Source organism: Mollisia scopiformis, assembly GCF_001500285.1.
Source record: "Mollisia scopiformis unplaced genomic scaffold LY89scaffold_6, whole genome shotgun sequence".
Lineage (NCBI taxonomy): Eukaryota > Fungi > Ascomycota > Leotiomycetes > Helotiales > Mollisiaceae > Mollisia > Mollisia scopiformis.
The window spans coordinates 1,665,251-1,679,502 of NW_017263586.1; the positions used below are offsets into that span (position 1 = coordinate 1,665,251).

At 47.2% G+C, this 14,252-nt stretch overlaps 7 protein-coding genes across 7 annotated transcripts; 3 read left to right on the plus strand and 4 right to left on the minus strand.

Annotated features, from left to right (window-relative positions):
• Positions 1-716: 716 nt before the first annotated feature.
• Positions 717-1,591, minus strand: LY89DRAFT_456117 (WD40 repeat-like protein). Its single transcript, XM_018207638.1, has 2 exons — positions 1,434-1,591; positions 717-1,387 (listed from the first exon to the last, which is right to left on the minus strand). The coding sequence occupies exons 1-2, from the start codon at positions 1,488-1,490 to the stop codon at positions 749-751; spliced, it is 696 nt and encodes a 231-aa protein (XP_018075193.1). The 5' UTR covers positions 1,491-1,591; the 3' UTR covers positions 717-748.
• Positions 1,509-3,806, minus strand: LY89DRAFT_730853 (HET-domain-containing protein; the record flags this gene model as incomplete). Its single annotated transcript, XM_018219519.1, has 2 exons — positions 1,509-3,019; positions 3,068-3,806. The coding sequence occupies 2 exons, from the start codon at positions 3,804-3,806 to the stop codon at positions 1,509-1,511; spliced, it is 2,250 nt and encodes a 749-aa protein (XP_018075194.1).
• A 1,035-nt stretch (positions 3,807-4,841) lies between these two features.
• On the plus strand, positions 4,842-6,477 carry LY89DRAFT_579574 (uncharacterized protein; the record flags this gene model as incomplete). Its single annotated transcript, XM_018209013.1, has 3 exons — positions 4,842-5,308; positions 5,361-5,707; positions 5,765-6,477. The coding sequence occupies 3 exons, from the start codon at positions 4,842-4,844 to the stop codon at positions 6,475-6,477; spliced, it is 1,527 nt and encodes a 508-aa protein (XP_018075195.1).
• Positions 6,478-7,696: 1,219 nt separating this feature from the next.
• Positions 7,697-9,094, minus strand: LY89DRAFT_578666 (Actin/actin-like protein; the record flags this gene model as incomplete). Its single annotated transcript, XM_018208959.1, has 2 exons — positions 7,697-8,604; positions 8,653-9,094. 2 exons carry the CDS (start codon positions 9,092-9,094, stop codon positions 7,697-7,699), a joined length of 1,350 nt encoding a protein of 449 aa, XP_018075196.1.
• A 203-nt stretch (positions 9,095-9,297) lies between these two features.
• On the plus strand, positions 9,298-10,454 carry LY89DRAFT_579481 (uncharacterized protein; the record flags this gene model as incomplete). Its single annotated transcript, XM_018209004.1, has 2 exons — positions 9,298-10,371; positions 10,416-10,454. 2 exons carry the CDS (start codon positions 9,298-9,300, stop codon positions 10,452-10,454), a joined length of 1,113 nt encoding a protein of 370 aa, XP_018075197.1.
• A 563-nt stretch (positions 10,455-11,017) lies between these two features.
• On the plus strand, positions 11,018-12,056 carry LY89DRAFT_730857 (uncharacterized protein; the record flags this gene model as incomplete). The annotated part of the gene is made up of 2 exons (XM_018219520.1): positions 11,018-11,322; positions 11,369-12,056. 2 exons carry the CDS (start codon positions 11,018-11,020, stop codon positions 12,054-12,056), a joined length of 993 nt encoding a protein of 330 aa, XP_018075198.1.
• Positions 12,057-12,504: 448 nt separating this feature from the next.
• Positions 12,505-14,157, minus strand: LY89DRAFT_578388 (Quino protein alcohol dehydrogenase-like protein; the record flags this gene model as incomplete). Its single annotated transcript, XM_018208939.1, has 2 exons — positions 12,505-12,659; positions 12,795-14,157. Coding segments are annotated over 2 exons (1,518 nt in total), but the record flags the coding sequence as incomplete, so codon positions are not given.
• Positions 14,158-14,252: the final 95 nt, after the last annotated feature.

Sequence of the window (14,252 nt, forward strand, 5' to 3'; positions counted from 1 at the left end):
CCATCCCTGCGTGCCGGAAAAAATGACAGGTACTTGGACTTTTAAGTATTTTAAAATCTATGCACAACGCCTTATATTTTATTATTTTTTGTAACTTATATTCCGTGGTCAGTCCCCGAACACCTAAACGCCTTCGACTGGAAAATTTCCATTCGTGTCGTCGCCCTATGCCTAATTTGCAAAGAGTCTCCTTTATAACGTAACAGACTGCCTCTACCTCAGCTGCACCGCCAAGCTTACATCATCTCTAAAACGTATAAAAAGGTTTTTGCCGAGTTTCTCAAACCTCCCCAATATGTAGGAGATTATTAATAGCTTTGTGGCGGCTAGGGCATGCAGATTTATACAATATCACCACATGGGTCGGTACCTCGGATCGAAGCGAGTGACGATTTTGGTTAGTGCGAAATAACCCGTATTTACACTATGATGTAAGCTTCGAAGCTTTAGGCATGAAGGCCAACAGTGGCTGGTGATCCTGTATTGCTTAGTGCGCCACATCCAGCTTAGTAATAACTTCATCTAATCCACTAGATTTACCAGATAGCCGCAGTGCTTGGTCCCGCCTACAGTGCTGTCAACTAGCAAGAGGTGGAACACTCCGCGAGACGTAGCTGCGTGAAAAATTTATTACTACTACATTTTGTAGAAAATGCTAGAAGGCAAGCGGCGATTCTTAAATAGCATATAACTTCGTAAGTAGATGGTTCCCTAAGACCCTCCAAGAAATAAACTATTTTCGTTAATTCTATATAATAAGATTTGCTCCTTTTTTAAAGCAAAAGAATGAAATTCTCCCAGATGAATGCCCTATAACAAGACTTCTGTTCCAAGTAGCTGAAACAGTTTCCCGATAATTGGGAGGCAGCCAAAGAATATTTGTGTCGTTTTCCGCTACCCAATGATTAAATACTCGTAAGATTGGCAATAGCTTGCCGTTAGGGGAGAAGGCGACGGACGTGATGCTGCCAGTATGGCCCTCGAGCGTCTGCAGCCGCTTCCCTGTGGCGGCGTCCCAGAGCCGCGTCCGATCCCTCGAGCTAGAGACGACTTGCTTGCCGTCGGGGGAAAAGGCGATAGACGTGACGCTGCCAGTATGGCCCTCGAGCGTCTGCAGCCCAGCATTCCAAGGTGCTTGCACTCTTGGTTTCAATTTCATCCAATATCGCATGCGATCTCTTAATTGCCTGCGACCAATGCTTGGTTTGAATTGAATCCAAGGTGGAATACAATGCCTAAACTGCCTTCGAGTAATGCTGTTCTCTGGGGCAAAGAGCAGAGCCGCACAATATAACTGAAGAGGTGCTTGTTCAATCACTAATTGATTATATAATACAAATCGCTTTATATCATGGATAAATGCGTGTAAAAAAGGGCTTTTAGTAACCTGAGGACAAGTTAGAACTTTCTAAAGTATAGACGAAACATATTACCTGAACATAAGCCTCTAAGGCTAAGATTGCTTGAATCCCCTCTGAGATCTTGCTCATCCACCCAAGCGCCTCAAGCTAGTGCAGTAGATGAGCCTGTAGGAACTGGTGGACTTCCTCGCCATCAGAAGCCTGAGAGCCACTTCGTTGCAGATGTTGGACCCAGTAGAGGCATGCATATTGAACTTCAGGCGGAGTACATTCCTGCAGATGACTGCTCTCAACTTGGCTAGTTCGAGTACCAGGAGCATGTATATCGCAAATGTCTTTCTTCAGTGCCTGGGACATTAGCTGTATACAGTTTGTAGCTAATCGCTGGTGTGCTTCCTTCTCATCTACCCAGAAGTCTCCACATCGATCTTTACTAAGGAGGAAATCTCGAAATGAAGGGTGGTGTAAGCGAAGTTGGCGAACCGGGTCGTTTGGAATATCTAAGATTGAATGAAGGTCATTAAATGTGGAGTCGACATCCTCTTTAGAGACTTGTAATAGCCTTTTTAACGCAGAGGTCGAAAGAGGTGAGAGTAGCACTATAGTACTTCCAAGTATATGCTTTAGCATATCGCATGCCTCTTTTTTCTCTTCGTCCGAATAGTCCGAGGATATCGAATGCTTGAGGACAAAAAGGTAGATATCGTTGAGATGTTTCTCGGGCACGGTGACCGCGCTGCTGCTGCCCTGGAGAATTACGTCTAGTCTCTGGCGTGCAAACCGTTTCCCCTCACGGATAAAACGACATGTCGTTGAAGCCCAAATAAAGAGGCCACAAGCATATAAAACCAGCTGTCGTAGAGCTTCTTCGCCAGGCCAATTAGATTCAAGAGTCCATTCTTGCCTAATTCTCCCCAAATTGTCTTCTAAGAATAGAGAGATATCATGATCTATAATGGATGGCTGTATGTCATGGAGCACGAAGTCCTGGTGTTCGGCTTGTGGGATATCGCGTATTCCGTGTCGGATGGGAATTTCAGGCCTGCTAGTAAGAAAGACTCGTAATCGTACCGTCTCTAGTGATCGAGCCTCAGCCAAGAACTTTAGAATAGTTCGGACGTCGTTATCATCCTTACACTCGTCAAGCGCATCAATAACAAGAACGTATGACTGTTGACGTTCCTCTAGCCTCGATAGGGGACCAAGAACAAACTGGCGCCACTGGTCCAACAAAGACAGATTTGCAACATCACTCTGCTTCACAATAGCGTCACAGATCTGCCTTTGAAGAGACGGTATAGACTTTGCGAGCTGCTGGGCAAGACTCGTAAAGAACTTGCCAGCGTGGCTCACATCTCCATCACCTTTTGAGAAGAAGAAGCTGGCTCCAAGACGCTTCTGCTCACTGCATCTGCGGGCGACAGTGCGGGAAATTGTTGACTTTCCTGTCCCAGCTAGGCCGCTCAGCCAGAAGATGCATCGCTCATCTTGTCCATCTTTTCCATCAATCCAGTCATATATCTCTTGTAGAAGGTCGACGCGCGTGTTAGGGAGGCAGGCAGGTTCGTCTTGGCGGTCGTAGGCGTTATATGGTGCCTTATCGGCATTCGGTAGTTGACGAAGTAGGTCTTTCTTAGAGCTTGAACTGCTAACTAGCGCTAGTATTCTTAGATGTGTTAGGCATCAATCGTAGGGATAGGACTTACTGTATGAAGGTTTGTCGATTGTCTCTCGGAGCCGCTGAAACGCCTTGGCTTCTCCTTCGCCATAAATGAGGGGCATATGGACATCGAAAATGCCAAGTAGCGAGTATGTCTTGTCTTCTCCGCGTGTAGTCTGCCGGCTTTTGGCCCATAAGAATCGTTCATCGATGCCGAATTGGGACAGATGTTGTTCTCGAAGCGCTGTGATGGGGATTCCTGTAATCTCGTTAATCTGCTGCTCTAGAGTTGCCTTATCACCTAGTCGGTTGCCTTCCCGAGAGAAGAATTCAACTGATCTTGGAGCAAGGAGCTCTTGTAAAGTCCAGCCTCGTGTAAACCATTTGCTTGCTCGGAAAGCAGATTCCCAAGTACACTCGGCAGACGTATCACTTGCTTTTCCCTTTCGTATCGAAACATCGGATAAGTAGACGTAGCATCTGGCTGCTTTCTGGTACCAGCGAAACATCGAGTTGATAGCTTCTGAGAGCTCAGCGCTGCTCGATTTGTCGATGCAGCATGTGTCCACCCAGAAGTATTCCAATCCATCACGCCTCGCCTGTTCTCCGCAGAACTGTATCTTATTGTAGCCAGCTTTGGCTTTACTCGTGCCGTCTATCAGATCTCTGAAAGTGACCTCCTCCGGTCCCCATCTGTGTGAAAGTATCGCATACTCGGGTATGTCGTCTTCAAAGAACTCGGTCGGGGTGAGGCTGCCATCGCTATTTGACTGTAGCAGACGCATTATTCCACGAGCTTCGAGGATCGCAAGCGACAGGGTTCTCGTTAGCTGATGAGCCGTCGAAATAGCATAGATGCGAAGTGAGGTTGAAGAAGACAGTTGCGTTGAGGCTGGCTGGCTCAGCTGAGCGGCAGCCTCGTGGTAGTGGCATCGTCGTACATCACTAGAGCGCGCAAAACCGCCCAGCCGCTGAGGCTAGAATTCTGGAAGCCATAGGCATAGGATAATCGAAGGTACTATTGATTGAGCGTGATTTGTTCTTGTTGCTAAAGAGGAAGCCGAAGAAATTACTGTAGAGAGTGGATGATAGAAACAAAAATCTAGGGATCTTGAATTTACTTTTTATTTTTGGAGTTCGAGCCTTGAGCCTTAAATCTTAGGCAGTACTTTGTTTTCAATTCCGTCCGTCACGAGGTGCTTGGCGAGCGCGGGGTCGTTACCCTAATCAAATATCGTTAGTCACTTCGATTCGAGGTACTGTCCCGCATGGCAGTCTTGTTTGAATTTACGATCTATAGTAGCCGCAAAGATGATGACGGTTTCTAACATAGTAGCAAGGGTTCAAAGATTGGATTAGATTGTTCTATAAGTATTAGAAGTAATAATAGTTTAATCGCGGAGCTATAGTCGTGAAACTCTCTTGCGTTGTGAAAGGAGGCTGTCCGCAAATCAGGCCCACAGGCGACGACACTAAAATAATTCTTTGATGAGAGGGCGTGGAAAGCTTCAATAGTAGCCACTGAATGCGGCTTGCATAAATTTTGGGTTTGTATTAATGTGTGCATAGAGTTTAAGTTGCTCAAAGTCAAAGTACCTATCATTTTTTCCGGCACGTAGGGTTTTCCGGCACGCAGGGATGGACGTTACTTAAGACTGATTGCATGTGACCGCCTGCTTGGCTTCTTTTGTCACCGTGTTATATAACACTACATAAAACGAGGCTGCATAACTTACACACATCTTCTCTTTCAGAAAAACCTCAATTTAAAAGAAAATCAAATTTCGCACACTTTTCCAGCCCAAGATTCTTCACTGAATATGTCTACTGATGATTCGAGCTCGAGTCGTGGAGGAAGAGAAGATAATGAAGACACCAGCACCCCAAATTCCACGCCTCCACCAACATTCGCAGACATCGACCGATGGAATTATCATACTACCTTGAAGCAATTCGGAGCAAGTCTTCAAGCCGCTGCTAACGCAGTGTTTCCAAACGACAAGAAGTCGAGATATTCCCAGGTATCGGTCTTAATGTTGAGTTGGGCTGACGAAGATCCCCGTCTCCCTGTGTCACGTGAAATTAATGAGCTGGAAAGGGTTTTTAGGGATGTTTATCATTTCACAACAGAGAGATGGGAAATACCGGAGAAAAATTCGCATTTCAAGTTGGCAGAGAGGGTTATAGCATTCACAAGACCGGAGGAAGATAGTGCTTCAAAGCTGAAAATCCTGTATTATGCAGGACATGCGAGGCTCATGGATACGCGTGCTCTTGCTTGGACTAGGTATGTCTTCATGCCCGACTCTCGTTCATTGCCTGATATGTTTTGTATATAGCTGGCATAATAAACAGAAGCAGAAATGCCCCTCCGTAAAATGGGGAGCGATTCAAAGCTTTCTTGAAGAGTCGCCAAGCGATGCACTTGTTTTGTTGGATTGCTGTGCTTCCGGGACAGTAAATACCAGCGAAGGCAGTGGCATCACGGAAGTGATCTCGGCTTGCGCTTGGAACCAGACTGCAAATGGAGTTGGTCCATACTCCTTGACTAGTGCGTTAGTTATTGAATTAAAGAGACTGAGTCAGAGAAGATCATTCAGTGTTGGCGAGCTCTACAGAAACATATTCATGAGGACTCAAAATCGACTGCCAGAAGATATACCTGAGCGAGGAATTGAACGGGAACGTATGTTCTGTAGCTACTCTGCATCATTACATAGACTGTACTGACTGATAGCTTTAGGCCACCCCGCACCAATTCACTTACTATTATCACAGTCTAAAGACATGCCAAGAAGTATACAACTTTCCGTCGGGCCTCTGGTGGAGGAGGGAAGACAAGAACAGAGCAATTCAGATCACACTGGAAAAGAAGCGCCTTGTAGATTACCGTTCTCGGGCCAGAATCCTTTCCCCGGAACAGAGAAGAACGCTACAGTAGAAGACGCAGCGCCCCCCACACGCCTAGATATCACGGGCTCTACTTCAAAGACAGACAATGAAGTTCCACGGCTAGCATTTGCTGTTCGACTAAGCGAAAATTTCAGACCTGGCGAAGATATCAAAGATTTGTTCATCGAGTGGCTCAGAAACATTCCAACCATTGCCAAGGAAGTCAACATAGAAGCTGGCTTCGATAGCTTTTCCACGCTTTTGATAGTGTCTCTACCACTATCAATTTTCGCGTATCTTCCTCACGATCCTTCAATAATCTCACTAGGACCAATCATATCTGGCAATAGAATCCTGCATGACGAAGCAAAGGAGGATGTGCGGCTGAACTCTAAATTCCCATCCAAGACCTCCAGTGACTCAAACGAGGCTGTATGGAGTTCTTCACTAGGTATCCATACGATGGCTAAAAAATCTCCACGTACAGCTCGAAATCGAAGTATATTCACTCCTATCGAGGAGCCCCAATATATGCAGACCTGGAAGGGGGAGAACCCAGATTGACAAAAAGTAGCAGGGAGGACATCTACCCGACGCCAGCTAGATCTGTAGAGACTCCAGAGAGAACGAATTCGCACACAACAGCCGAAACCCCTGCTGAGCTACCGCCAACCTTAGGCCCTAGCCTCCAGTCCCAACGTCGTGTTCGGCCAACTCTCGGCTTGCACATCCCACCCAATACAGCATCACCTCCTACAGAGGTGATTAATAGGCAGTCAAGTTCGCCGACTGTTAATGTCCAGCGGAATCTTCCTAGCCGTTCTGCAAACCTTACAGTACAGATACCGCCACCAGATCCTTCGACGTCTGCCCTACTTTCAGAGAGAGCAGAGGGACCACCAAACCCTTTCTTAAGATCCATGCCTGCATTACAACCTTGCAATATAGCTGAGAGCAGGGGAGAAATGATTGATACACCTGCCAGTGCAATACCATCGCGCTTTATGAATAACGAGTTTTTACCGAGCCCGAATTCGTTTTGTCCAGATTGGAATTTTCGAGGTATTGACAGTAATACGCTGCCCAGCCCACTGAACTTCTCCACCCCTACAGTGGCATTTGGACCATCAAGCTTCTATTCGGAGGATATTGGAAAAGAAGACCGAAAAAAGAGACAGTGGGATCAAGATGACCTGGATCAAGAGCTAACCGAAAGTCGAAAACGGAATAAGTTAAGTGACTTATAATAGTACAATCAGGCGTAGGGAATACAATAGTGATAAGTTGATTATGAAGTTATACTCCTACATGTTTGCTTTTACTTTTGATCTCTGGTCAATTGTTTCTCTGCTCCTTGTCCGGATCGCCTCCCATCAGCAAAACGTTCGTCGACGACACTACTCATTCAGTCGATGTTACTTGACAAAGGGCATAACTAGTAGATTGCCTTGAATCGAAGCGAGAGTTGACTGCAACTGACACTTCGGGTATTGGATTCTTGATCTCTTTACTGTTTCCAAACTAGTCAGCAATTCTAGAAATCTAAAGAGTAGCACTTTTGATCAGCTGGTACCTTGCGCCGCGCGGTGAGACCGAGTCGGAAAGAACTGTGATCCCCAATGAGAGGGATGGCGCTCTGATGAATTGACTATGCAAGATAACATGCTTGGGACTAAGGAATACTAAACATAGTCACAAAACTATCCTCACAACGTACTCTTAAGCAGGATAATAAATCATTTGGGTATCTTAGCATAACAGAAATCTCAACTTCCACAACCTCTCATCTCCCACCAAACTTCCTTGCAACCCATGCACTCCCATATTCTTCGTACTGCTCTTTCGTAACACTCAAAGAAGCCAGCTGGTCTTCGTCCCTGGCGAGATACGCTCCTCCTTGCCATGTGCTCACAATCGGATCGATGGCTTTGGCGACTCGAACAAAACATTCAGCCGGCGCCAAAGCCCTCATCTCCATCTGGAGTCTGATAATAAACCCTTCAATGTTTGCATTGCCTCCCACAACAATGATATTTGCGAGGAATCCTGGCCACAGTCCCATCGGAACTGTAGAAAGGCTGTCCAGTATTTGCTGGGCAATACCACTTTGCCGTAGTCCAATATCGGAAGGATTGAAGAGAAGTTCTGGCACCGTAAAACGCTCGTTTCGGAGGGTGAGAACATCTTCTGATGCACCAATCGGTTTCCCCTTTGTCAGCTCCTTGAGCTTCGTGGCGGCATCAGGATCGTGGTCTCGCACAAAGCCTTTCGTAAGAGCATGGTAATCTGGCAGAACGTAATCTTTCGCTATTCCGCCACCAGTTTCGTATGTTGCTCTGCGATCCCCTTTGGGGCCTTTCCATGTCTGTTCCATATCTGCCTTGAAATCCTTCGAGACGTAGCATGTGGCCTCCTTTATTTCATTGACAAGGTAGGTATCATTCCGCATATCATATTGTCGGAGAGAAAGCAGTCGAGTGAGGTAATTTGTAAGGAGTTTTCCCCCAACATCGAGTCTTCGGATGGCTGGTTGTATGGGCCGGCCAAGAAGGAGAGGGGTGACAGTCGTATGGGAGTAAGAGCTATCGACGAGCATGAGGATTTCGGCGGGAGGAATCGATGTGAGGTCCGGTGAGCGAGCTGGAGGTTTGAAGATAGATTGGATGTCATTGTAGGCATTAAGTTGAGGCCCTTCAGAATTAGTATCGGGGGGGGGGTTTGGGATGGAACACAACTCACCTAGACATCTAAGATATCTGGCAAAGCCAAATTCTTCGAACACAACTTGATCGCAGAAAGTTTGCAGGGCGGGCAGAGTATTTGGAGCCTCGGCCAATATCAATCCAGTCTCCTTGGGATCGCAGTGTAGAGGCGCTTTCGCATCAAAGAATTCGTGCTCCCAGATCTCCTTCTGCGCTTCCCAATTCACCAGATACCCTTTCTCCACTGGTCTCCGAAAAACGATCTCGCTGAAGTCTTTGCAGGCTGATAACGAGGATCCTATGTATACTTTCTTATCACGATCGCGGGCCAGACAGTTGGGTATTATGGACGGTGTTGGTGTTTTGATACCCGGTCCAGAGAAGCCTGCTTTGATGGTATAGGCGCCATTATCAAGGACGAGTGTCTTAGCTGGAGGTGCAGGGCCGGATGATTTCGTTCGTCGATGAGCTGGGGACATTTAGAAGTCCGCTTGTTGTCGAGTGGGAAGGGTGTTGTATTGTTGATGTTGCATCTTGTTGTCCCTGCTCGCGACGAAGATTTTGGAGAAAACGCGGGGCAGATTCCGCCACAGAGCGGCTTCTTTTGCAAGCCAAAATATTATTTTATTTTCTTCAAATCCACAGCCTTGAACAATGCCAACAACTCCCGAACCCGCGCATGATGGCAAGCAGCAAGGCAGATCAAGATCTCGAGGTCTTGAAATCAACGGTCTCAACGACTCTCGAACTAATCACCAAACTGAAAGCCTCTGCGATACCAGCCAAAGATGCAAAGGATAGCACCGTCAACGCCGTCGACCTAGCCCACGATGCTGCCTCTCTCACCAAAGCACACACGACGAAACTGTCCCTCCTAATCATCAACAAGCCTTTTACGGCATCTGCCATCGCGAAGATACTCCGAGAGCTGATGGCAGGCCCATTGCCGGGTCTTGCGTCTGCTGTTGAATTATGCAGTGCGGGGAAATATACAAAGGCAATGAGTTCAGAGCTCGAGTACTGGGCTGGGAGGGTGTTTCAAGGAATGACCTCGTTGGCCGAAGCAATTCCTTTGGATGGAAGCATTCTGAGCGAGGACGCGAAGAAGGGAACTGGCACCGAGAAAGGCAATGGTAGTCTGGCCCTCACTGGGACTGTATGGGAAGCTTGCGATGCTGTGGCCGAGCTGAAGAAGTTAGGAGTGGTAGGACTGGTGATCAAGAAAGTAGAAGAGTATAAATCCTTGCTCCAGGATGCTTTGGAGGAACTACAGGAGTGGGGAGAAGAAGGAAGCGACAATGAAGATACTGGATTTGACGATGACGATGATCCGGATGAAGCACAGGCAGCTGTGGACAGCATGTTTTTACAAAGGCATATCCCGTCAGAAGATCCAGACAAGATCCGACCCCGGCTTGACTCTTCCTTGAAACGATTGCGGCTCTTGATATTGATGTATCAAGCAGTTGTAAAGCGAAGATTCAAGGCTCTCCCCTCTCTTCCACTTGCAGACTTGCCTCCAGAGTCGAAAACACCAACGACGGAGGAAGACTCTGGGATCGTCAACTGCGTGGATGAGGCTTTGGATGTCATGAAGAAGATTCCCGGAATAACTGATGACTTGGCGAGCGCATTTTACGAACTGGATGGACCAGAAATCGACAAAAAGATGGATTTGTGTTTCTTTACTGGATTTGCCGCTGCCGAGTTGTTGGTAAAGGACTGGCAGGGCCGAAAGGACGAGTTTACGACTTGGGTATGATTTCCATGCATTTCGGTGGGCCTTGCTAACTTCGACAGGCAACCAAATTCCAGCTAGCAATGAAGAAGGGCTGGTGATCCGCTCATTCAGCTAAGAATTCAGACGATGTGCAGCTGAAGATCGAGGCTGATCGAATGTCGAGGGTATCAGACCTCGCTTATGCCAGGGTGACACAAGTCGTGCACCAGCATTGACTCCTGACTGCCCTGTGTTTGAACATCATCTTAAGCATTGAGGTATGAAACGTCGCTTCTGGTAATTCCGTGGGGGAAAGCCTTTCAAGATTGGAGGAGAAAGTTCCCATAAGCGCGATGGGCTGGTGGGGTTCCAAGTGACCCGTTCGAAGCCTGCTTCTTTACGCGTCTATTGTCTGTATCGAGAAGCGCCCCTGCCATCGCCGCCTCCTTACTTCGAATGCTTGGTACTGTTCCTCCCGGTGACATGGGCCCGGTGAAGGGTAGTGCTACAGTTCCATTCATTTGACGTAGCGATATGCCTCTTCCCTTTCCTGTTGTTCTCTTTAGCATGATCACTTCCTTTCTTTCACCGATTTCTTGACGAAGTCTCGTATATACCTTCATTTCTAGTTCATACGTTCTTTTTGCTCTGAGAGCACCTTCTAATGGCACCAACTTCAACTATGGCAACTTCGACGTCATCTATTATTCCTTTTTCTCTCACGACGACTTTTACAGCCCCAACACAATGCGCACAATCAGTTGGCGGCTTGACAATATTACAGGATGATGCATTCAGAATATGGCTCAACCACCCGCTTCCTGTCCCTGGTACTACCATATCCTCATGCTACCCCGAACAATTCGTTTCGAGTTTTCTTCTTCAGACGGGCGGGGTTTCTCAGGCGGCATTCAGTCCACTGGTCTGTCCCGCTGGCTACACCACACAAGGACCATATACATCAAATTATATTGCATGTTGTCCCAGGTAAGTGGCACTTGAGATAGAGATGGAGATGCTGATAGTTGTCCAGTGGGTGGGATGGATTTGCACCAGCATCCGACGCTCCTTCTGATCGTCCTGCCTTTGGAGGTACATGCTTCACAAATATCTTCAATGTTCCTATTCGAGTAACGTCATACGATAGCGAAAGCATCAAGGCATCGTCGATCTTTACCGCCACCGGTTCCCTTGATCAAGCTTTCGCCTTTCCATACGAAGGATTTGCCCTGGGAGTCGCCGTAGTAGCGAGCACCACTGCTACTGGGTCCCAAGCCACATCTAGCTCAATATCTGCAGAATCTTCTCAAGTTGGAAGCGACACATCGTCAAGGCATAATACGGGTGTGGTTGCCGGAGCGGTTATTGGAAGCATATTAGCCGCACTATTTCTCACTGGAGCCGTTGCTTTGATGATCAATTATAGACAGAAAAGAATGTCGGGTCAGAATAACAGCGGCCAATTCCCGGAGTATGCTTCTCATATTCGACTCGCTACATCCAGCCCAACTCCGATGGTGTATCTATCACAACCACCACAAGTATTGACGGAATACTACAAGTCGAACGACGAAGGCAAAGTCAATCGCTATGATGGTGAGCGGGCGTACCATGAATTGGAAGCGAAGAAGCCGGTTGTATATGAGATGGGTGGTGAAGCTCGTTTACCAATCACGAAGACAAAGGAGTTACCAGATCTGCCACCGAATCAGAATACTTAAGCTCAGACGGGGTCTACTCCGTTGTATAATAGAATTTGTGTTTGGCTCCAGGACTGAATCCTCTGTTGTGATGAAGAGGGCATGGGAGCACTGATTCCTTTGCTCTAGAAAAGATAGCCGCAATTGGAATGAGGATTTCATTGTATTTGAAGTATCACACAATAGGATGAGAAATTTTAACTGTCCAAGTTTGGACTTGCTCGCTTAGCCTGAGCGGCTTGCTCCTTCACACAGTCTAGTATATTATGAAGTTGAATGTACAGTTTGCATTGAACAACTTTCCTAATGAAATTTCAAATTAATAGAAGTCTATAACAAACAGCATGGATCTTGAAATTGACGAATGATTATCAGGAAAATGCAATAGGAATGGATTTGACTTTATTCGAAAATAGACTAGTGGTAGTGTGCAACCGAGATTTTCTGAGCACAAAAAGGCTTGAGCGATTCAGCCTTGAACACGCATCACATTCAAGGAGCCATTGGGCAGCCCCGATGATAAAAATGAGTAGCCAGTACCACAAAACACATAATCGCCCTGGACAGCAACGCCACCATGGAAGTTCGAGTCCAACTCCAAGACGTTAACCACGTTTCCCGTCACTTTCTCGATGGCCACCAGACTCCCTGGCGTTGCGTCAAAATTCCCTGTCCCGTTCGGATCTGTTCCTGTTTTCCCGACCAAAACCAGATCTCCTACAACAGTCGGCGGGCCATACGCAACTCCATTTGAAGGACTAGCGACAGTCCAGAGTATTGTTCCATCTGAGAGACTTGTCGCGCCGTATGCACTCCGGTTATGCATTTGGTTGGAGGGATACAGCTGGAAGGTCTTTTCTTGAGAGTTTATGGCAGTGAAATATACGAGGCTATCATCGACCGCTATCCCCCAACTTAGACCACCCTCGTCGCCATTGGGGCTCGTCGTCGTAGTCCAGAAAAGATAACCGGTCTCGGCAGACATGGCGTACAGATTGCCATTCTTTTGCCCGATTACCAAAGTATCCTTTCCTTGTGGTGTCGAGCGGGAACCCGGAACGAAAGCTGGTGCCATGCCGAAGTCAGCGTCGGGGCCTTCAATATGGGGACAGACAACCGGATTCTTGGGAAATATTCCAGGAACTCCGCACGCGGCGACGAACGCATCTAGTGGTGATAGTTGGTGTATCCAATTGATGACCCCCAGGTCAATGTCGATCGCCATAACCGATTCTTGCCAGACACTAAGTGGTAGACAAGAGTCTGATATGTAGCCTTTGAGAACTGCTGAGATATTCTGTGTAATATTTTGACAAGCAATGATTACTTCAGGAATGGAGTAGGTGTTTCCAGTCCCAATAAAGACTTGACCACGAGCAGCATCGATGGCTGGCTGACTGCCCCAAACACCTGCACCGGCCCAGCCCATTGCGGCCTGAGCCTCAGGTATCATGGTTATATTCCACAAGACCTGAAATTTACTAGTCAATGGGTCGAAGGTAAATGCGGCAAAATTCCCCACGAATGTACAACACACATAGCCAGGAAGTGGAGTAGCATTTGCCTCGTAGCTTGAAGAGCCGATGAAGATCTTGCCGTTGTAGAGAGTTGGAGACATGGTGACCACAGCCACCGGGTGAGGGTTGACCTGGACCATGCCCAGCGCCTCTCCTGTAAGTCGGTTCACAGCAACGAGGAGTGCATTTGCTAAGGTTCCGAAAAAGATAATATCGCCATCAACTTGTGGGCTAGTTCGCGATACTGGATGCATTAAATCCATTTGAAGAGCGGTGATTGGGGAATAACTCGCGATTATGGCAGTGACATTAATCTCCCAGAGAATCTGGCATCTCAGATAATCGAGAGCAACAAAAGAGCCGTTCCATGTTGGGTAGTACACCGCGTCTCCAGATATCACAGGAGTCGCACTTAGTCCGATTGGATAAGAGATTGTACAATGACTGGTAAGAGACTGGATGCTGGAAGACGACACAGCTGTGTTCTGCTGAGCCCATCGATTGTTGTAGTAGTTTGCTCCCCACCCAGACCATTCATTAAAGGCGCTTTCTGATGAACTCAACTGTGATGTTCCTCCTACAATCGACATATTAGCAGTGTTGATCTTGCAACATTAGAGGGAACGCCCGAGCCCAAAGAGCTGTCTCAAGAGCAGCAAGCCGAGTAATTAACAAATGCGACCCCTTAGACATCTTCCAC

Coding starts and splice junctions, on each gene's coding strand:
- LY89DRAFT_456117 (XM_018207638.1), bottom strand. CDS start 1,490: ATGAGCAAGATCTCAGAGGGGATTCAAGCAATCTTAGCCTTAGAGGCT. Junction 1,388..1,433: donor CCTTAGAGGCTTATGTTCAG/GTAATATGTTTC, acceptor ACTTGTCCTCAG/GTTACTAAAAGCCCTTTTTT.